General features: G+C 49.6%; 1 protein-coding gene across 5 annotated transcripts in view; it reads left to right on the top strand.

The window, feature by feature from the left end:
- Window positions 1-22,006, top strand: part of ZNF592 (zinc finger protein 592) — a 51,411-nt gene that overhangs the window by 14,258 nt on the left and 15,147 nt on the right. For all 5 annotated transcript variants that reach the window (XM_049614197.1, XM_049614198.1, XM_049614199.1 and 2 more), the window contains 5 exons: window positions 5,817-8,094; window positions 14,851-15,029; window positions 20,896-21,072; window positions 21,347-21,506; window positions 21,621-21,908. In XM_049614197.1, the coding sequence (XP_049470154.1) occupies window positions 5,836-8,094; window positions 14,851-15,029; window positions 20,896-21,072; window positions 21,347-21,506; window positions 21,621-21,908 (3,063 nt within the window). In that variant the 5' untranslated portion in view covers window positions 5,817-5,835. The remainder of the gene's footprint in view (window positions 1-5,816; window positions 8,095-14,850; window positions 15,030-20,895; window positions 21,073-21,346; window positions 21,507-21,620; window positions 21,909-22,006) is intronic.

Here is a 22,006-nt window from a genome sequence, read left to right on the forward strand (position 1 = left end):
TTATTTTATTTTATTTTATTTTATTTTATTTTATTTTATTTTATTTTTTATGTTTATTTTTGAGAAAGAGAGAGACAGAGTGTGAGTGGGGGAGGGCAGAGAGGGAGGGAGGCATGGAATCTGAAGCAGACTCCAGGCTCTGAGCTGTCAGCACAGAGCTTAACGTGAGGCTCAAACCCATGAACCACAAGATCATGATTTGAGCTGAAGTTGGATGCTTAACAGACTGAGCCACCCAGGTGCTCTGTGGTGGTGTTTTTAATGGGTGGTCATTGGGACTACCTATGTGGATATGACGGTCATTGGGACTACCTATGTGGATATGACGGTCATTGGGACTACCTGTGGGTTGGGATCTACCATTCTAGGTAATTTATGAAAGCATTAAGCTTGTCTTGAACTGGTCAGTGGGTTAGAAACTCCACTGTTCATGGTTCCTCATAAATGACAATCACAAACACAGCACACACGCATACAACATTCATTCACCCAAGTTCTATGGCATTCGGTTTTTAAAATTGTTTTTGGTGAAATATGGCGTTTAAAGTCTATAGGGGTTCTGCCTACTAGTTCTGCCATAATCATATTGTTTATATCCCCTCAAAGAATTCTAATAGGCTGATCAGGCCTCCTGAGGCCCTTCCAGGGTTAAGGTGTTCCCCCTCTCATCCACTGACATATTTACTTAAGTGTTTGATAAAATTTCTTGGTCAAGTAGTAGACCCTATAATAAAAAAAAAAATGGGGATTTATATTTACTTTCCTGAGGAGAAACTTCTTTATAGAGGATATGGCGTCAGTCTGACAGTCCTGGACTTGCTCTTTACCCGCACGGGATTGCACATAATGTCGCACGGTTAGCCTAGGCCACAGAGAACCGGCAGGCTCACCACGCCTGGCGTTAGCCCGTCCAGATGCTGCGCGGTGAGCCCAGCCGGTGCTCTCTGGGCCGCGCCAGGTGTCTGGGCTGGTGTTGGTGGACACGGGGCAGAGGCCATAACCAGGCTCTGGTCCCAAAGGCTGTCCCCTGGCAGAGCAGGTCTGAGGTTTGCGCTTCCCAGCCCGAGATGGGCTGCAGACGCCGGCACGCCGATGCTTTACGTCTTGACCACACTTTCTATTTTAATTAAGTTGTTTCACCAGTTTTCTAGCTGGCAGTCCCCTGCTGAGTCATGCCAGATGTGCTTCGAGAATTTTATATTAGTGATTTTTGGAGTCCTCTGTAAGAAGCTTCTCAAGTGTTTTGGCCTCCCTAATTTCTGCTTTCTTTATTTTTTATCTTTCCTTTAAATTTTTTTTTTAATGTTTACTTATTTTTGAGACAGGGGGAGACAGAGCATGAGCGAGGGAGGGGAAGAGAGAGAGGGGGACACAGAACCTAAAGCAGGCTCCAGGCTCTGAGCTGTCAGCACAGAGCCCAACATGGGGCTCGAACTCACAAACTGCGAGATCATGACCTGAGCCGAAGTCAGACGTTCAACTGACTGAGCCACCCAGGCGCCCCTATTTTTTTATTTTTGCTTAGAGTGCACGTGTGAGTGGGGAGAGGGAGGGAGATGGAATCTCAAACAGGCCCCACACTCAGCGCAGAGGCCCACACGGGGCTCAGTCCCACGACCCTGGGATCATGACCTGAGACGAAGTCAAGAGTTGGGCGGTCAGCCTACTGAGCCACCCAGGTGTCCCTTTTCTTCTTTTTTATATTAAAAAATGTAATTTAATGAAACTACATAAGCAGTACAACATGAAATAGTTTGAATAAATAATTTGAAAATGCAGATAAACGAAAGAAAAGAATCTCATCATCTATTGAGATACTTTTAAGATTTTAGAGTGTTTCTCTAGCCCTTTTCATAAAAACCGTACGTTAAAATTTTTTGTTTTAAGTAGAGATTGTACCATGTATACACTACAGCGTCCTCCCCTGCCTCCACGTTGTATCAGGAGCATTTCTCATAGACATAAATATTGTCTTATCGTGATGTCTAGTATTTAATTGTGTTAATATACTGTAATTTATTGAACCAGCTTTCTATTGTTGGAACTTTGGTTGTGTCTCATTTTTTGTCATGAAATACTTTTGTTATAAAAAATTCTGCAATGATTATCTTTGCAACATGCAAATATCACATTTCTGGGAGTAGAACTGTTTTTTTTTATTTTTAAAAATATTTATTTATTTTTGACAGAGAGAGAGAGAGAGAGAGAGAGAGCGCGCATGAGCGGGGGAGGGGCAGAGAGAGGGAGACACAGAATCGGAAGCAGGCTCCAGGCTCTGAGCTGTCAGCACAGAGCCTGACCTGGGGCTCGAACTCACGAACCGTGAGATCATGACCTGAGCCGAAGTCGGACACTCATCTGAGCCACCCAGGCGCCCCTGGGAGTGGAACTATTGAGCCTTATGTAGGCATCGCTAACTTGCAGCTAAGACAAATTGTATCAATTTATACTTCCTTTAAAATGCCTCTTTTGCTACATCTCTGCCAATATTGGAAATTATTATTTTTTAAAACTTGGGTCAATTTGGTAAGCCAAAATGGCTTCTCATTATTTTAATTTGTATTCCTCTAATTTCTTGGGAAGTAGCAGCTTTTTTTTATGGAATAGCTGTCCACTTGTGTTTTTCTTCATTATGTGCTCGCCACCTTTGCTCATTTTCTAAGTGGGCTGCTTATCTCTTACTTACTGCTTCGTAAGAGCCTTTTCTGTAGTAAAGACATTAATGATGGTAACTGTTGTGTTGCACATATTCCTGCTGGTTTGTTGTTTGTCTTTGAACCTTGTGCTGGCAGGTTTTTGGCGAGTAGAACTTTTTGTTGGTAGTCTTTTTCTTCCTTTGCTTTTATGATAGGTTACATTTTGATTAGTTTCTATATTCTACTTATAAGCAATGTGATGCTTACTTTAGAGCAAGATTTAGAGAAATGGAAACAGGTACGCCGTTAGCCCCTTATTCACCGTTACTGATTGCTGCTGGTTTTGGTTTCCCTACTACAAGTAAATAGAAAACAGGACTTGATCTTTGGCTTTTAAAAGTGTCAGCTTTGGTATTTAAGGTCCAAAGGTTATAAAGGTTTTTCCTGCTTCTGCTGTCGAGCAGCCACCCCATTTCCCTGCAAAAGTTACCTCACCTTCCCCCTGACCGATCTCAGCCCGTCTCTGAGATTCCCCGATGTGGAGGACCTGGCTTTCTTCTGATGTAATCTCTCTCTGCTTTAAGCTCCTGTGACCTCACGTTATCCTCACACACACCACCAACCACTTCCTCTCCTCCCTCGTGTGCTGGTCTCAGCTCCGTAAAAAGACCGGTCTATTCTGCCCTTCTCCTTCCATCTCTTTTTTTTTCCCCTCTAGACTGCACAAAGTGGGGGTGGGGGTGGGAGGGGGAAGGAAATAAACGCACACGGACATCACAGAGGTGTTTCCTTACAGTTAGCACCAGCCTGCATAGTGGGGGACTTGGTATTGGGGTGCCAGTGCTTTGCACAGTACCCAGTCTGTTCCCCTTGCTTATGGGCTCCTATTTCCAGGAGACAGTCATTTGTGTCCAGGAACTTCACATCACATTTGAAAGATATTCCGCCAGCCCATATTTAGTGTCGATAATTGGTATTTCACTTTATTATTATCTACCGTAATTAGATATATTCCCAGAGCAGAAGGTATTTTTCATTTTCTGTAAGAACTCTCAAGTAGGCAGATATGTTTTGTTGGGGGTTGGGGGAGGGGCAAGAGACCAAAGCTGCGAAACTGTGGGTCCCAGGAGGTGGTAACAGATACACCTGTGCTATGCCACCTGCTCCCTCATGGTTCTAAGTATTCCCCCCCCTCCCCTGTCACCCGCTGCCCTGTTTATATCCCACTTTTAAAATTATAAATGCAATCTATCAGCACAAAAAAGAGTTTTGAAAAAATAACCCGCCAGTAATCCCACCACCCTACAAATTATTTTTCTCTTTCTTTTAATCTTGGCTCAACTGCATACTTAGTTTTACATGGCTATAGTCTAGCGGCATTTTTGTATTAAGTTTTTAACTTAACTTTAACTTTGTATTAATAGCATTTTCTATTAATTTTTTAACAACACTGTAAGTAATTTTTTAAAAGTATATTTATCTATTTTGAGAGAGAGTTGGGGGAGGGAGGGAGGGAGAGAGGCAGAGAGAGGGGGAGGGAGAGAATCCCAAGCAGGCTCCTTGCTGTGAGCGCAGAGCCCGTTGTGGGGCTTGAACTCATGAACTGCGAGATCATGACCTGAGCCAAAATCAAGAGCTGGACACTTAGAACTGACTGAGCCACCCAGGTGCCCCAAGTAATTTTTTTAAAGATTTTTTCTTTTTAAGTAATCTCTACACCCACCATGGGGCTTGAACTCACAACTCTGAGATCAAGAGTTGCACTCTCCACTGACTGAGCCAGACAGGGGCTCCAACACTATCACTAGTTTTCCATGTTGCTATATGAATTTCATAATTAGGATTTTTATTGGCTGCCATAATAGTCTATCGATGATTTAATCATCCTCTGTTCTCACATTTAGATTCTTTTGTGCGTGTTTGTCCCTTTTGTGTTGTTTTAATCATACTGCATATTTCCGCATACAGTTTTTGGGAATTTTTGTTGTTAGGGTAAGAACATGGGCCTTGGGGTCCCTGGACCCGAGGATTTGTCACGTAACTGGTTCTGTGCAGCTACTCTCCTGCTTGCTAAGAGTCATGTCTTTCTTCATCCAGACAGGTTTTCAGTATAAACGTGTAAGAAATGTGCAGGCAAGCGAGGCTCTGGGATGCCGAAGCAGACGCGGGAGTTGTGGGCTGAACAAGGGAGATGGTGGGGTTTTTCTTCCTCTTTCCAGCAGGTGGGAACCAGCTAGCTTCTGTTTCATCTGAGTGTGAGTGTCACAGTGATGTCCTGACAGAGGGCCTCTTTCCTAGGGCCCTGGGTTTCCTGTCACAGCAGGGCCATAGTTTTCCTTCTCCAGAGCATGAAGGAGACAGGTGGATCTTGTCTTTGAGTATTAAGTTAAAATGAAATTTGGGGCTTCCCCAAGACTGTTCTCCAGCCCATCTGAGGACCATGTGGTTGCCGTTTTGAGAGTCATCCTGCACCTCACATTTAGTGGTCCACCTACCAGCCAATAACAGTTTTAGGTGAAAATTACGGCAAGCAGACACTAACTAGAGAAAAAAGGGCCTGAGAGGTGATACAATTTGCTGGAGTTTAGTTTATTTATGAGACCGCATACATCCTGGCAGTAGCAAATCATCTTAGATTTGACTGAATTCGTGCAACAAAAAACACAAAGCTATACAAAATTCATGATTAAATAGTAGGAGGCAAATTAGCAGAAGTCCTCGCCAAGTCTCATATATGAATCGGAAGATTTCTAAAGAAAGGAGGTGCGGAGCCATACCTTGTTTTCTCGATTGTTCTTTTAGTTTGTTTTTAGGTCTCGGTGATTGGGTTTTTACTAGCGCATGTGCTTAGGGAGTCACGCTAGTCCCTGAGAAATTGAGGGGGCGCGATACGAGCGTTTTCTCCTTTTGGCTATGCAACCAGTTAGGAATTTCCAGGTATTGATGTTTAGGGCCGGCCAGGTGGCCTTGTCACTGCATGTAAACTTCTCTTTCCATTCGTCCCCCAATGTCCCCAGCATTTTGGAAACCTGTTGGGGTAAAACTCAGCCGTGGGGTTCACGTGTGTGCACCCCGGCTGTGTGCATGTGTGTTAGTGTGATGGGCGTGTGATGAAGATGATGCCGAACAGAGTCCAGGGGGACCCCGGGGATCACTGATCCTGTTCTGCTTCTGTTGTAGCCCCTGCCAGCATCCAGCCATGGGGGATATGAAAACTCCAGATTTTGATGACCTTCTGGCTGCCTTTGACATCCCAGATCCCACCAGCCTTGATGCCAAGGAGGCCATCCAGACCCCCAGTGAGGACAATGAGAGTCCCCTCAAACCCGCAGGCATGTGTATGGATGAGAGCGTGTCCTTGTCTCACTCAGGATCAGCCTCAGATGTGCCGGCCGTGAGTGTCATCGTCAAGAACACCAGCCGCCAGGAGTCGTTCGAAGCGGAGAAGGACCACATCGCTCCCAGCCTCCTCCACAATGGATTCCGGGGCTCAGACCTGCCTCCAGATCCCCACAACCTGGGTCACAACTGTGGGAAATTTGATTCAACTTTCATGAATGGTGACAGTGCCAGGAGTTTCCCCGGCAAGCTAGAACCTTCCAAGTCAGAGCCGTTACCGACCTTTAACCAGTTCAGTCCAATCTCCAGCCCAGAACCTGAGGATGCCATCAAAGATAATGGGTTTGGAATGAAGCCCAAGCACTCTGACGGTTATTTTCCACCCCCTCCTGGGTGTGGGCCTGTGGGGGGCCCAGTCCTGGAGGCTCTGGCAAAGTTTCCGGTCCCAGAGCTGCATATGTTTGATCACTTTTGTAAGAAAGAGCCCAAGCCAGAACCTCTGCCCTTGGGGAGTCAGCAGGAACACGAGCGAGGTGGGCAGAAGGTGGGGGAGCCTCACAAGGAGCTGGATGCCAGTCGATTCTTTGGGGAAGCTTTGGAATTCAACAGCCACCCCAGCAACAGTATTGGAGAGCCTAAGGGGCTTGCCCTGGAGCTTGGCACCTGCTCGTCAGTCCCCCCTAGGCAGCGTCTGAAGCCAGCTCATTCCAAGCTGTCCTCTTGTGTCGCAGCCTTGGTGGCCCTGCAGGCCAAAAGAGTGGCCAGTGTCACCAAGGAGGATCAGCCTGGCCACACAAAGGAACCCTCAGGGCCCGCTAAAGAGGGCTCCAAAGGCAGCCCCAAAATGCCCAAGTCACCAAAGAGTCCCCGGAGCCCCCTGGAGGCCACTAGAAAGAGTATCAAGCCCTCGGACAGCCCTCGGAGCATCTGCAGTGACAGCAGCAGCAAAGGCTCCCCTTCGGTGGCTGCCAGCTCCCCACCAGCAATTCCCAAAGTCAGGATCAAAACCATTAAGACGTCATCGGGGGAAATCAAACGGACCGTCACGAGGATCCTGCCGGACCCTGACGATCCCAGTAAGTCCCCCGTTGGGTCCCCTCTAGGGAGTGCCGTTGCCGAGGCCCCGAGCGAGGTGCCAGAGGATGAGGTCACGGCCTTGCCGGCGGTGGAGCGCTCTCCGGAGGCGGGCGCAAACGCCGGGAGCCCCCAGGGTGACAAGAAGGGGGACGAGAGCGCGCCGAAGGCCAGCGAATCTTCGTCTTCCTGCTGCAGCTCCGGGGCTCGGGCCCCAAAGGGGGCTGCCCCCGGCCCGCAGACGGGCAGGAAGCAGCAGCAGAGCGCGGTGCCTCAGGCGTCCGCGCCGGCCCCCGCCAGCCTCCTGCCCAAGGCCGTGCACCTGGCCAACCTGAACCTGGTCCCCCACAGCGTCGCCGCGTCGGTCACGGCCAAGTCCTCCGCGCAGCGGCGGAGCCAGCCGCAGCTCACCCAGATGTCCGTGCCCCTGGTCCACCAGGTGAAGAAGGCCGCCCCGCTGGCCGTGGAGGTCTTCAACAAGGTCCTCCACAGCTCCAACCCCGTGCCCCTCTACGCGCCCAATCTCAGCCCGCCCGCGGACAGCAGGATCCACGTGCCGGCCAGCGGGTACTGCTGCCTGGAGTGTGGGGACGCGTTTGCCTTAGAGAAGAGCCTGAGCCAGCACTACGGCCGGCGGAGCGTCCACATCGAGGTGCTGTGCACGCTGTGCTCCCAGACGCTTCTCTTCTTCAACAAGTGCAGCCTGCTCCGGCACGCCCGCGACCACAAGAGCAAGGGGCTCGTCATGCAGTGCTCGCAGCTGCTCGTGAAGCCCATCTCTGTGGACCAGATGTTCGCGGCCGCCCCCGCGAACTCCCCGGCCCCGGCCGCCCCCGCCGCCGCCGCCCCCGCCGCCCCCGCTTCCCCCAAACACGGCCCGGCTCCGGGCGGTGCCGGCCCGGCCCTTCCGGCTCTGCCGCTCTACCCGGACCCCGTGAGGCTCATCCGGCACGGGATCAAGTGTCTCGAGTGTCACAGGCAGATACGCGACTACATGGCCATGGCTGCGCATTTCCAGAGAACGACGGAGGAGACCGAGGGGCTGGTAAGCAGACCCTTCCTGCGCTGGCCGTCGGCCCCTGGTTTACACGAGCTCCATGATTGGGCATGGAGGAAAGCTCATTGATGCGGGGGCACTGGTGGCATCTTAGGAGTCTTAGAAGAGGACGTCTGGCCTGATGGTTAGTGACCCTCCTGAATGCATAGTGCTTGGTGTTTATTGGGGGAAGGGTCCCCCCCCACCCCCCCGGGGAGACTCTGAAGGTTTGCCCGCTGTATCTGTGGCCACTCAGCCCCCCCTCCGCTGGGTGGGTCTCTGCTGGCGGCCCCCAGGTCCCTGGGAGGGGTCCACACAGTGTTCTCACGGGCCCAGAGAGCTTGGGGACGCGTGGGGGCCTCGCCGCCCGGTACCACGGCCCGTGCTCTCGGAACCGCGTCACCCCTGAGCTGTTCCCCAGGGTCGGGCTGAGGAAGGAGAGTGGCCCGGAACGCAGGCCGTGGCAGAAGCTTCTGGGGCCTCTCCCTTCTGTGTCCTCCCACCCCAGGAGAGCAGCCACGCGTACGTGCGTGTTCCAGCTCTTGACGAGAGTGGTGTTTGTCTGGGCTGTGTCGGTGGCTGTCTGTGTTCACGAGGCCCTGTGAAAGCAGGCCTCCAGACGTGCCTCCAGAAGGCTCTCTCCTTCCTCCTCCAGGTGACTCCCTTCACGACCTAGCCAAGCCCAGCCCCTCACCCAGCCTCCCTAAGCCAGGGCCACAGAGGCCTGGGAGGAGAGCAAAGCAGCTCTTTCTACTTTAGTCCAGCAGGGGCTGCACACCTGTTTGGTGGCCCACGAGCTCTCCACAGGTGTTCCCTGTGCGCCCCGTGCGCCCCGTCCCCCGCGGAGCACAGGGATGCTGTGGGGGGTGGGGAGGGAGTCACACCCCTCCTCCAGGGCTTCCCGCAGCTCAGCGGGGGCAGGGCTCACCCCTGCTACAATGTGAGGCAGAGGCAGACCGAGGTTGGGGCTGACAGGCTTGTAGAGGAGGTCGCACAGAGTGCCTGAGAGGGACTGACTCGAGGAGGCGCCAGGCAGAGGGCGGGGGCCGTGGGGAATGACAGGAGGATTGAGTTGGACCCTGGAGAAGAGTCTGGAGGAGGGGGAGGGGCCGGGGTGTTCCGAGTACGGGGAACAAAGGTGCTGGAAAGTGCAAAGTGCGCTCAGCTCAGTGGTGGGAGGAGAGGAGTGGTGGAGTTTGGTGGCCTGTCGACCTTCTGCAGCCCCCGGGGCGGGGCCAGCGAGGTGCTGGTGGGGTGGCTGTTGTCTCTCCTCTCTGCCTTTTCCCCTCAGTTTGCATTCTGCTTCTGGTGAGTCCGATGGAGTGTGGCGACCCCGGCCCCTTTCCCCGGGGGCTTTGGTCTTCTGGCTGTCCCCACATGGCTGACTCGGGCCAGGACCTCTTCTTCTAGGTCATGTGATCAGAACCATTTTCCGCAGAGTTCTGACGCTTGGTGTTTTTCCACACTGTTTTTCACCCGCCTTCTAAAATCCGTGCAGGAAGACGTCAGGGTATAGGATCCCTGGCTGACACCCTTCCCATCCTGCTTCTTCTGTGTGTCGCTCTCCTCTGGTGGGAGCTGGACCAGAGGTCCCCCGGACAAGAAGGGAGAGGGTAGCCAGGAAGGCCGTCGGGCTTCTCTCAGCCCAGCTCAAATCCCTCACGAGGAGTCCCGCCGTTAAGTGTGGTCTCCGAGTCTTAGGCAGAGGGTAAGGTTGGAGGTCTGGGATCCAAACCTAGCCTTGTTGGCTGGGGGACTTGAGTCTCCTGAGACAGTAGCCAGGCTTCAGGCCACGTGCGGGAGGGGGGAGACGGGCTTCACTGGTGCAGGAGCAGCAGGAGGGCCTTGCGAGCTCTCCCTGGGTGTGCCGGCCTCTGCGGGGCCAGAGGGCTTCTGGTGTTCCATGTGGCCTTGTTGGGCAGGATGTCAGCACAGAGAGACTATTTTTTCTTGGTCTTAAGCTTTTATGCAGCTATAGTATCATTGTCACCTCTAACAAAATGAATAACAATTCTTTCATGTTGTCTAATACAAGTCCATACGCGAATTTTCCTTTTGTATCGAAAACTATCTTTTTATAGTTGGGCTTGTTTTGAATGGGGATCCAAACGTGGACCCACGTGTTAACATTCGTTTATGTCTTTTACATTTCTCACTCTAGAACAGCACTGTTTCCCACTCCACCCCACCAGACCCCCTCCCCCACTTACTTTTCATGTCCCTGATTTCCTGAAGAAACAGGTCCCTGGGCCCTGGCAATTTTCCAGGACAATTCTGGCTTTGACTGGTGCTTCCTCATACAATTAATTTGTTCTTCAATATGCCATATCTTATGGGGTAGACTAGAAATTGGCAGTTTTGAGGAGGGGGACTACCGTGCCTTTTGTGTTTCTTGACTTCAGGGAGGCACAGAGTCCTTGCCTGCCTCTGTTTTGACGATGCTCAGTATGACCAGTGAGTCCAGGTGGCGATGTTCTGATGCCTTCATTGTAACGTTCCCTACACTTCGTGTAATTATTTTAGTATCCATTAATAATTGCTCCTGGAGTCAGTCATTTTATTAGGAGTTGCATAAGGGTGTTTTGTAATTTTATTATTTCTTTCTCAATTGTTAGCTGGAGTTCTGTATAAAGTATCTTTTCCTCTTTGATGAGGGCTATTTGGTTACCTTGAAATATAGTTTATGTTGGAAAATGGGATATATACTTAATTTGTTTCCCTTAGTTAACAGTATTTGCAGTAGTGAGTGGATGCCCAAACAATCTCAAGTAGTGTGTTAAGATTTTCTGTTTTTTATTTTTTTAATGTTTGTTTATTTTTGAGAGAGAGGGGGAGAGACAGAGTGTGATCGGGGGAGGGGCAGAGAGAGAGAGGGAGAGAGGTGGGGGGAGACACAGAAGGTGAAGCAGGCTCTGGGCTCTGAGCTGTCAGCACAGAGCCCCACACGGGGCTCAAACTCACAAACCGTGAGATGATGACTTGAGCTGAAGTCAGATGCTCAGCCTGCTGAGCCACCCAGGCGCCCCACGATTTTCTGTTATTTTAAAAAATTGTGGTAAAATACACATAGCCTAGAGTTTACCGTCTTCACCCTTCTCTTTAAGTGTGCAGTTCGGTAGCATTAAGTACATTCACACCGTTGTGCAATTTCCAGAACTCTTTTCATCTTGCAAAACTGAAACTCTATACCCACGAAACAACTCCCCCTTCCCCCCTCCCACCTGCCCCTCGCAACCACCCTTCTACTCTCTGTTTCTATGAATTCGGCTACTCTGTTCCTCGTACAAATGGAATCACACAGGACTGGTTTTTTCAGTTACCCAACTGACTTACTGCGCTTAGCATGGTGTCCTCAAGGCTCGGCTGTATTGTAGCACGTGACCGCGTTTCCTTCCTTTTTGAGGCTGCCTGGCCCTCCACTGTGTGTTTAGACCACCTCTGTCTCTCCGTTCATCCCCTGACGGCCGCTCGGGCCGCTTCCACCTCTTGGCTATCGGCAAGAACGCGGCCGTGAACATGGTGCACACACATCTTTCGGGGATCTTGCTTTCAGTTCTTTTGGGTGTGTACACAGAAGTAGAATGGCTAGGGGGCACCTGGGTGGCTCAGTCAGTTGGACGTCCGACCTCGGCTCAGGTCGTGATCTCACAGCTCATGAGTTCAAGCCCCACATCAGGCTCTATGCTGACAGCTCCAGTCTGGAGCCTGCTTCAGATTCTTTGTCTCCCTCTCTCTCTCCCCCTCCCTCACTCATTCTCTGTCTCTCTCTGTCTCTCAAAAATAAATAAACATTAAAAATAAAAATTAAAAAAAAAAAAAGAAGTAGAATGGCTAGACCAGGGGCAAACTCTCTTTCAGAATTTTTACGGATCCCCGCCCCCTCCCCCCCAATGCCATTTTCCATGGCGGCTGCATCATTTCACATTCCCGCCAACAGAGCATGAGGGTTCCAGTTTCTCCACATCCTCCCCAACACCTTTTTCTGTTTTGTTTGTGCGTCTGTTTGCCTTTGATGGGAGGCATCCTAGTGGGTGTGAGGTGGCCTCCTCTGCCGTTGTCATGGAAGCAGTGGTTTTCACGTGTTTGGTATGTTGGGGTCAGTCACTTTTCCACGTCTTTGGTCGTGGGGCCCCGTCAGGCTGGTTCCTGCACCCTCGGGACGTGAACTCGTAAAGCCTGAGAAGCTTCCTTACTTTCAGCCCCCAAAAGATGTACTGGGCGCGTTTCTTGTGCTGAACTAGGAGTCGGCCGTCCTTCTGAGGAACCAGGGATCTTGAAGTGAGGAATGGTGCTTAGGAGTCCCCTTCTGGACGCCAGAGGTGCTCGCTGGGTACATCTGCTACTAGGCTTTTGCTGTGGCCTGAGCTAAGAAGTATATGTTTTTTTTTATTGTATGGTTGTCAGTATGCATGTATTTTTAAAGTTTTATTTCTTTAAGTAGTCTCTACACTCCACGTGGGACTCGAAGTCATGACCCCGAGATTGAGTCGTGTGCTCTACCGACTGAGCTGGCCAGGTGCCCCAAATCAGAGTTTTTACGTAACTGATTTTATACGGAAAATCTTGGTTCCTAAGATTTTCCTACCACACATACATACACATAAAGTTCAAAATATCAATACCAATATTACTTCTAATGTTAGAACAACTGAATAAAATTGAAGATGTGTTTCCAGTTCTTTTTGCTCTTAGATCACATTAAGATGTATAAGTCAATATGCCGTGTTTAAAATTTTTTTTGATGTTTGTTTTTGAGGGGGGGGGGGAGCGGCAGAGAGAGCGGGGGAGGGGCAGAGAGAGCGGGAGACACAGAATCTGAAGTGGGCTCCGGGCTCCGAGCTATCAGTGCAGAGCCTGACGCGGGGCTCAAACTCACGAACTGTGCGATCACGGCCTGAGCCGAAGTTGGATGCTTACCCCACTGAGCCACCCAAGCGCCCCAATGCTGTGTTTTAAAGGTCACACTGGGAACAGTTATTTTTTTCTATGTGGTGATGTCACCAGCTTGATACATTGTTAGATTATTTAGTTTCTGATTTTCAATTTTTAGGGAATGCTTTTGTTTACTTAGTTTAATTTTTTATTATTTTAAAACTAAAACATTTTTGTGATTCCAAACTTAAAAACCGTATGACAGAGTCCACCCTGAAGTCTTGCGTCTGTCTCTGTCCCTTTCACTCTGTTCCCTCCTGCCCCATATGTAACCATTTCTGTTCACTTTCAGTTTATCTTTCCATGGCTCTGTTTTACAAATACGTATCAGTATGTCTGTGCGTGTGCATGCGTGTGCCTGTGTGTGTGTGTGTGTGTGTGAGGTCATCTTCCTCCGTCTCTTACACAGAAGGGTGCAGCTTCATTACTGTTCTACATCTAAAATAATACTTTAAAATTTTTTTTAAAGCCTTTTTATTATGGAATGTCCCAAACACATATAAAAGTGGACAGAATGGCATAACGAACCCTGTATTAACAATTATCAACTCCTGGTCCATCTTGTTTTATGTATTTTCTAACCCCCCCCCCCCGGATTATTTTTAAACAAATCCCAGCATCACCATATCTATAATAGTTCAGTATGTATCTATAAAACATGAGGTTCCTCCCCCAAAACCACAGACATGATATCATCACATCTCAAAATTAATCACAATGATAATTTCTTCTTCTTATCAAACTTTAATATTAAATGTCAAACTTCCCAATATTATCACCAAGTTAGTGTTCAAGTATCTCTGATTGTCTCATTTCTTTTATAGTTGGCTTGCTTGAATCAGGATCCAAATAAGTGCTCTACGTTGCGATTTGAAAATTTCTCTTAAACTTCTTTTAATCTGTAACTTCCCTTTCTCTCTCTGTTTTTCCCTTGCAATCTGTTTGTTGAAAAAGCTGGGTGGTATGTCCTGTAGAGGCTCCACGTTCTGGATTTTGGTTTTCCTGTCTTCCCCAACGACCTGGCCCTCTGAACAACTCTGGGCCCAGGTCAGTGGCCCCCGCAGCGAGGAGCGAGTGCGGCGCTTTCCTTCCGACCCAGAAGGGCCCCTGCCTCGGGCGCCAGCTCAGTCTGCTGCTTCCCCCGGGCTGTGCCCACTAGAGGGGCTGTGCCCACGAGGGCGTCAGGGGGCGGCCGCAGGACTTTTCTCCCCCCAGGTTCTCTCCCGAGTCTGGGAGCGAAGGAGCCGTTGCCCGTCCTGCCCTTTCCTGCAGGTGTGTGTGGTCGGCTGCGGCTCAGGACACCCCTGCGCGGGCAAACCCGGCCGAGGGAGTGGGCGCTGGCAAGGCCACTCGGCCGCCTGGCCCGGGGGCTTCCGAGAGCCAATCAGGTCTGCTCTGGAAGTCCCTGAACGGGCTAGCGGTGTCACGCAGGAACTGCCTCTGCTGAGCGAGGGCGGAGGCCCTGGCGGTTCTGGGAGCGTAGTGGGGTCTGAGGCTTCGGGAAGCGCCTTTGGCCTCTGGAGGGGAAAAGCTGGTCTTCTGCTCAGCCTGAGGGAAGAAACACTCGCAGTCCTAGAAGCGGGACTGGTCTGTGGGAATGTAGCGTCAGCCCTGTCTCTGACGAATAAGGTGAGAGGCGAAGCTTGCTTGGGCGTCAGGTCGACACCTGTCACGAGGCCCAGGGGCCCCGAGTGTCCTAGGAGGGTGGGAGGAGAGCCCGGCGGGAGGAGGGGGCTGTTCTGACCCACGCTGCAGGGGAGCCAGACCGCGGTGCTTGGAGAGCCGTGAGCCTGCGGCACCTGCGTGAACGGCTTTCTTGGTGTTTTCTCTTAGACCTGCCAGGTGTGCCAGATGCTGCTGCCCAACCAGTGCAGCTTCTGTGCCCACCAGCGGATCCACGCCCACAAGTCCCCCTACTGCTGCCCGGAGTGCGGGGCCCTCTGTCGCTCGGCCTACTTCCAGACCCACGTGAAGGAGAACTGCTTGCACTACGCCCGCAAGGTGGGCTACAGGTGGGTGCTGCCCCGCGCTGGTCCTGCTCCTGGGCCAGAGCGTGCTCCAGCATGACCTTCGGTCTTCAGGGGCCTGGGATCCCACCTCATCAGACAGTGATGTTGATTGGTATAGAGACAGGCATTTTCATGTGGTAGAGAACAAGAAGAGAAAGGGGGACAAGAATAAAGAGCTAAAATTAAACATTAAAATGTAGCTTTAAAGGAGAAGTTTTGGGGAGATTAGTTTGACTTTTATTTTTTAATGTTTATTTATTTTTTGAGGGAGAGAGAGAGAGAGAGAGAGAGAGAGTGAGCAGGGGAGGGGCAGAGAGAGAGGGAGACCCAGAATCCGAAGCAGGCTCCGGGCTCCGGGCTGTCAGCACAGAGCCCAACACGGGGCTCGAACTCATGAACCGCGAGATCATGACCTGAGCGGAAGTTGGACGCCCAACTGACTGAACCACCCAGGCGCGCCCCTCGTTTGCTTTTTAAAAGTATATAAAGTTGATTTGCTGATAAAGCTTCTGTGTTTGGCATATTAAATTTACAGTACCATCATGATAATACATTTCCTAATTGTCGTACTTCAGATGTTCTCAATTTCCATTACCAAATGGAACTGCAAGACCAAACCCAAAGAGCTCTGGTGTCTTTATGTTGACTAGTTTTTGTCAGTTTGTTAGAAACCAGCAAAACCTGACGATGGAAAAGGTGATCAGTCTCAAAGTAAAACCAAGAAAACTCTATTTTAAACTGAAACCCCCCCCCCCCCCCCCGCCATGTGTCAAATAAATGTAGGCAAGAAGTCATTTTCAGGAAAAAGATCAAAATGGGGAAGAATACTCCCTCCCAGACTCATCGGTCTGTAACTTCTACATCAGCTCAGTTGGGCCCCCTTTACTGATTTATTGCATTTGAGAGTTTCTACATCTTCTGATGTGTTTACTTAATAACTTTCACATCAAAGTTAGTTCGGCACCAATTTAGCAAGGTTTTCTTCTCTTTGGTAGTAAAAAAAATACTGATTTAGTTAATCTAGTAACTTTCTTTCTGAGTACTTATTATTGCCTTTACTAGCATGCCAGACACTCAGGACCCAGGGGCTTCTGTCTGATGGGTCACAAAGCTGCCCAGGTGACTATAACTCAGAACGGGAAGTGCCCCAGGAGAGGAGCGGTCAGGACAGCCTCAGAGTGGAGATATTAGGAGGTTTTCAGGCCAAAGAAAAGGGGAGAGTGTCTCCGTGTGTTATCCAGCACAGAGAAGGTTACAGGGACCATGCGCCCTGTAGAGGGCATTTCTGTAGAGCGGGGGTGGAGATGAACTGGGCGGGGGAGGGGGAGAGAAAAGAGACTAAGGCATTAGCAAGACCTTGTATTCCTTGGCAGACGTTTAGACTTTCTCCAGGGGACAGTGAGGGGCTACAGACAGATTTGTAGCAGGGCGGTGGTCCCTGCAGGCCTGTGCTTCAGGAAGATCGCTCTGGGGAGCTGACGTGTGTGCTTGAGAGGGGAGAGCCCGGAGGCTGGCTGAGAGGCGAGTGTGATAGTCCAGATGAAGCACCGAGCACTCTGGCTGTGGGGACAGAGAGAAGGTGGGTCCAGGAAGGCTTTAGGGAGTAAAGCATTAGAGCTTGATGGGAGCTGGTAGACCGGGCTGAGAGTGGGGAGGGGCGAGTGGCGACTCCCAGGCTTCTGTCTTGGTGGAAGCATGTTGAAATGTGGACTAGTTTCTCGTGCACGTTAGGGAGGTGGAGAAGCTGCTGTGCCGGAGGAGCAGGACAGAGCAGGGGGTCACACGGCCCTCACCACCATGCTGCAGAGGAGCAGTGCTCGGCAGCTCCCAGCCCATTTTTGTTCTTATAAGTAATCTCTGCTCCCAACGTGGGGCTCGAACTCGCGACCCCAAGATCAAGAGTTGTGTGCTCCACCCAATGAGCCAGCCAGGCACGCGCCCCCCGGGCCACATTGTTAAACTAAACACCTGAATGTGTGTTTTTACAGTGTGGTGTAACGTTTGAAAACACCTTTCCAACTTTGACTTCAGCGTGTGCTGCTTGCTCCAAGATCAAATCCAGCCCAATAAAAATGCAAGCAATGCTTGGGTTTTTGTCCTTGAATCTTAAATCCAAGGCATTTCTAATAGCATAGATGGATTCATGGCTTTTTTTTTTTTGTCTCTTAATTCAATGTTTTGTTTTACTTTCTTCTGTAAGACTAAAAGGAAACATAGTGTCTCAAAAGCAATTCAGTTTATCAAGCCTTCTTGTAAGGAATGTCAGACACAAATGTAATGCGATTCAGCCAGATGGCTTACTGACGGTTTTGACAGTAAAATCTTCGGTGATCCGTGGTTGAACTCAGAAGATGTGTATGCTAACATAGTATTCGTGGCACTTAAGATCTTCAACTATTCACACATATTTTTTGTATTAGCTTTATTTAGACATAATTCACACACCATACAATTCACCCATTTTAAAGGGTACAACTCAATGGTTTTTAGTATATTTACAGAGCTGTATAGTCACCACCACAGATTTTAGAACATTTTTATCATCCAAAAAGAAACTCTACATTCATAACCCTTCCATTCCCCCACCCCTAACACTAATTTATTTTCTGCCTCCTATATTTGCTTCTTTGGGACATTTCATAGAAATGGAATCATATAATATGTAGTCTTAGCCAAGATTCATGCATATTGTAATATATCAGCATTTCATTCTTTTTTTGTGGCTGAATGGTGTTCCATTGTATATGTATATACACCACAGTTTGTTCATCCGTTTACCAGTTGATGGGTACTTGGGTTTCCACCTTTTTGGCTGTTCCGAATAATGCCGCTGATGAACATTCCCTTGTAAGTTATTGTGTGGACATATGTTTTCAGTTCTTTTGGGTATATACCTAGGACTAGAATACCTGGGTCAACTGCTAACTCTACGTTTAACTTTTTGAGGAGCTGCCGGACTGTTTTAAAAAATGGTTGCACCATTTTTATCTTCCTGCCAGCAGGGTAGATGTTTGGTTTCTCTGCATCCTCACCGGCATTTGTTATGGTCTGACTTCTGATAGCCATCCCTGTGGGTATAAAGTGGTGTCTCATTATGGTTTTGATTTGCATTTTCCTAATGGCTCGTGGTGTTGAGCATCTTTTCTGTTTGGTATTTGTGTATCTTCTTTGGAGAAATGTCGTTTTTCACATTTTTAAATTGGATTATTAATTGTCTTACTGTTGAGTTATAAGAGTTCTTTGTATACTCTGGGTAAAAGTCCCTTGTCAGATACATGATTTGCAAATATTTTCTCCCATCATGTGGGTATTATATTTTTTAGTAAATTCTGAAAATGTACCTATGTTCCATTTCATTGGGTTTTGCAATATTACTTTGTTTTGTATTATTTTTGCTTTTTCTTGAAGACATTGTCAAAGTCCTGTACATTTTGTATGTGTTTTGTGTGTATGTATTTTATGTAAAAGGGGTATATACATTATATACATATTTTAGAATTATATAAATTATTCTGCTCTTTGTTGAAAATTTGGAGAGCGACCAATGATGTCATAAAGGAGCAAATTTAGATTGTTCTTAATGATATGTCATTTTCTTATTTGTGGTTATTAGGACAATTAAGTATTTTACTACTCTTTGTTTTTAGAAAAAAATTTAGAAAAATTAAAAAACAATTTAAAATTTAAAATTTAAAAAATTAAAAAAAATTTAAATATAAAATTTAAAAAAAATTTAAAATTTAAAAAAAATTTTAGAAAAATTTTACATATTTCGCAACATATGATTCCATAATTATCTATGTTCTCTTAAAAAATTGGTGAAGAGCTGTGTTGTGGGGTCAGATTTGTCTTCTGAGTGCTTTTTCATCAATTTGTAAACCCTACTTGATTCAGTCTTTCACTGAAGCTGATGTATGTCCCTTTAAACCTTCATGTTTTTACTTTCATTGAGGTTTCTTTGAAGAATGTCTATAAGGTAAATAGAATGGATTTTCCATTGCATTTTTGAAGAGTATATTCCTCCTGCTGAAGTTTGGTCAAACTGCACAAATATGGTCACTTAAGATTCTTTCCACATGTCAGGTATACTCGGCCACTTTGGATGAATTTGGAAATGTGTGGACTTTTTTCCTCCTTACGATGCCTTATGGTATGGAAGTACTTCTGTGTGCTAGAAGTTGGTCACTATTTTGTTTAGCAGGAGAGAAAAGAAAATATAATTCAGTAGTTTGCATTAGAAACACTTAATTTAAAGAATGTACAGATTTACTAGTGAGTGCACCTCGGAGATCACTGCCAACAGCTTTCTGGTTCTTTGGGTTGCTTCTCGTAACTGATTAAGCTCGCAAAGGTGGTCCCATCTCCTGCCCACCCCTCTAAACGCACACAAAAGGATTCTGTGTTGATTTATGTGGACTGTGAAAATGGGCTAACGTACTGGACTGACGGGTTATATTTGGGAGCCAAAGAATTTTTAAGTGAAGCCATGTCCTTTTTTTCTTTTAAAATTTTTTTTTTTTAACGTTTTATTTATTTTTGAGACAGAGACAGAGCATGAACGGGGGAGGGGCAGAGAGAGAGGGAGACACAGAATCGGAAGCAGGCTCCAGGCTCTGAGCCGTCAGCCCAGAGCCCGACGCGGGGCTCGAACTCACGGACCGCGAGATCATGACCTGAGCCGAAGTCGGACGCCCAACCGACTGAGCCACCCAGGCGCCCCCATGTCCTTCTTTTCAGGAAAGCAATAGCTTCTCTTCTAGTGCTTACAGGGATGTCAGGGTTATGGGGTCAGGAAATACTGCAACGAAAGGAAGAGAGAAGTTATCTTGAGAGGAGTGGCTAGGAGCAGGGAAGATGTTTTCTCATGGAGGGGAGACCTGGGTGTGTGTCCAGGGACTGGAATGGAGCAGGATGGCATGGAGGTCACATGGCCCTGTGATCCTGCGAAAAGAAGAGGCGGTGTTTATAGAGAGAGGTTTTGAAGTTGAAAGTTTCAGAATGCCCCCGTTTCAGAAAAAATGGCCTAAGACTGTTCATACATTATACAAGTGATATATTCACCCAACAAAGCTCAGGAAATACAACCTGGGAGAAGAAGTAAAAAGTTATCCACTGTGCCACCAAGGAGACACTGTGACAGTCATGAGCCCCACAGCGCAGAATGGTACCAGCGACATCTGGCTGCGGAGCCCTTGACGTGTGGCCAGCGTGACTGGCCACTGTGTCTTATTTTATTTTATTTTATTTAGATCCGCTTGCCATGTGGCCAGTACAGCGTAGAGCGTTCCCGCCGTCCCTGAAGCTCCCCGGACAGGCTCTGGAGGGTTCCGTCCTGGGCTTTGAGGGCTGTGTGTTTGAATGTGCTTGTTGCCGTGCTGAGTGCCGCATTTCTAGCTGCACTTTTTATTAAGTGGCCGTCCCTGCACGTTGGGTACCAGCCTGTGGGAAGGCACAGGCTTCCTGTAGCCTCCTCCCGGTTTCCCTTGGACCCCTGCCGTCGTGTCACACTTCAAAGGATGCTGTTTATGTCCTTTTGGAACCATTCCTCTCCCTCTCCGTTCCCGCCAGCTTCTCTCAGCTGGGCTCAGACGTTTGGTTTGCAGAAGCATAGCCTCTGGCCGGTGAGGGGAGGGGCAGGTTTCTCCCCCCTTCTCTACCAGGCACAGCCTTGGGCTTGGGTGTCCTGGGTGACCGCACTGTGCCAGATGGCAGCAGGCAGGCTCTCAGGACGTAGGTGTGGAGGATGGAAGACAGTGCCCAAGGGAGGGGGACACAGAGAGTCCCGGAGATGGCTCTGTCCCTGCTCTCCATCCCTCCCTTACCAGCGCTGCTTCTGGGTCTGACACCCCCGCCCCCTCCTGTCATCCAGGTGTATCCACTGCGGGGTCGTCCACCTGACCTTGGCCTTGCTGAAAAGCCACATCCAGGAGCGACACTGCCAGGTTTTCCACAAATGTGCATTCTGCCCCATGGCCTTCAAGACTGCCAGCAGCACCGCGGACCACAGCGCCTCTCAGCACCCCACCCAGCCCCACAGACCCTCCCAGTGAGTGCAGCTCCAGGGTCAGCAGGCCCGTGGGGTGGAGCTCAGTGGCCTAGGTGCTACGGTGGGGGGGAGGTTCCGGGACGGACCAGGGAGCCGGGGCTGGCGGAAGGGGTGCCTGGAGGTCACTGAAGACATCCTGAGGCGGGGGAGCATCCACATCGGCTCAGAGTAGTGTTTCCCCGGAGTGGACCCCGTTTCAGAGAGAGCAGAGTGGGGGTGGAGGTTGTGCCCACAAGAGCCTGGCCACCTCACGCCCCGGGGCTTGTCTCGTCAGGCTCATTTATAAGTGCTCCTGTGAAATGGTCTTCAACAAGAAGAGACACATTCAGCAGCATTTTTATCAGAATGCCAGCAAGACGCAGGTGGGCGTCTTCAAGTGCCCTGAGTGCCCACTGCTGTTCCTGCAGAAGCCGGAGTTGATGCAGCACGTCAAGGTGGGGTGCCCTAGGGAAGGAGGCTGGGGAGGAGGACGCGCGCCTCAGGCCGGGGCGTCTGATTCTGTGCACCTTTCCCCTCGCCCAGTCAGTAATCGCTCTCCCCATCCCCAGAGCACCCACGGTGTTCCCCGAAACGTGGACGAGCTGTCCAGCCTCCAGTCTTCGTCGGACACGGCCTCGAGCCGGCCTGGCTCTCGAGTTCCCACCGAGCCCCCGGCCGCCAGCGTGGCCGCTCGGGGCAGCTCCCTGCCCTCTGGCCGCTGGGGCAGGTCCGAGGCCCATCGCAGGACCGAGGCCAGGCCCCGGCTGAGGAACACTGGCTGGACCTGCCAGGAGTGTCAGGAGTGGGTTCCTGATCGGGAGAACTACGTGTCCCACATGAAGAAGAGCCACGGTCGGGTCAGTGTCGTCACGTCGTCACGGTGCAGTGCCAGGACTCTCTGGACGTCTGGGCTCAGAGCCCCCTTGTGTGGCTGACCCCTTAGGGTTCCCGGTGC

This window comes from Panthera uncia (assembly GCF_023721935.1).
Source record: "Panthera uncia isolate 11264 chromosome B3 unlocalized genomic scaffold, Puncia_PCG_1.0 HiC_scaffold_2, whole genome shotgun sequence".
In the NCBI taxonomy this organism is placed as follows: Eukaryota; Metazoa; Chordata; class Mammalia; order Carnivora; family Felidae; genus Panthera; species Panthera uncia.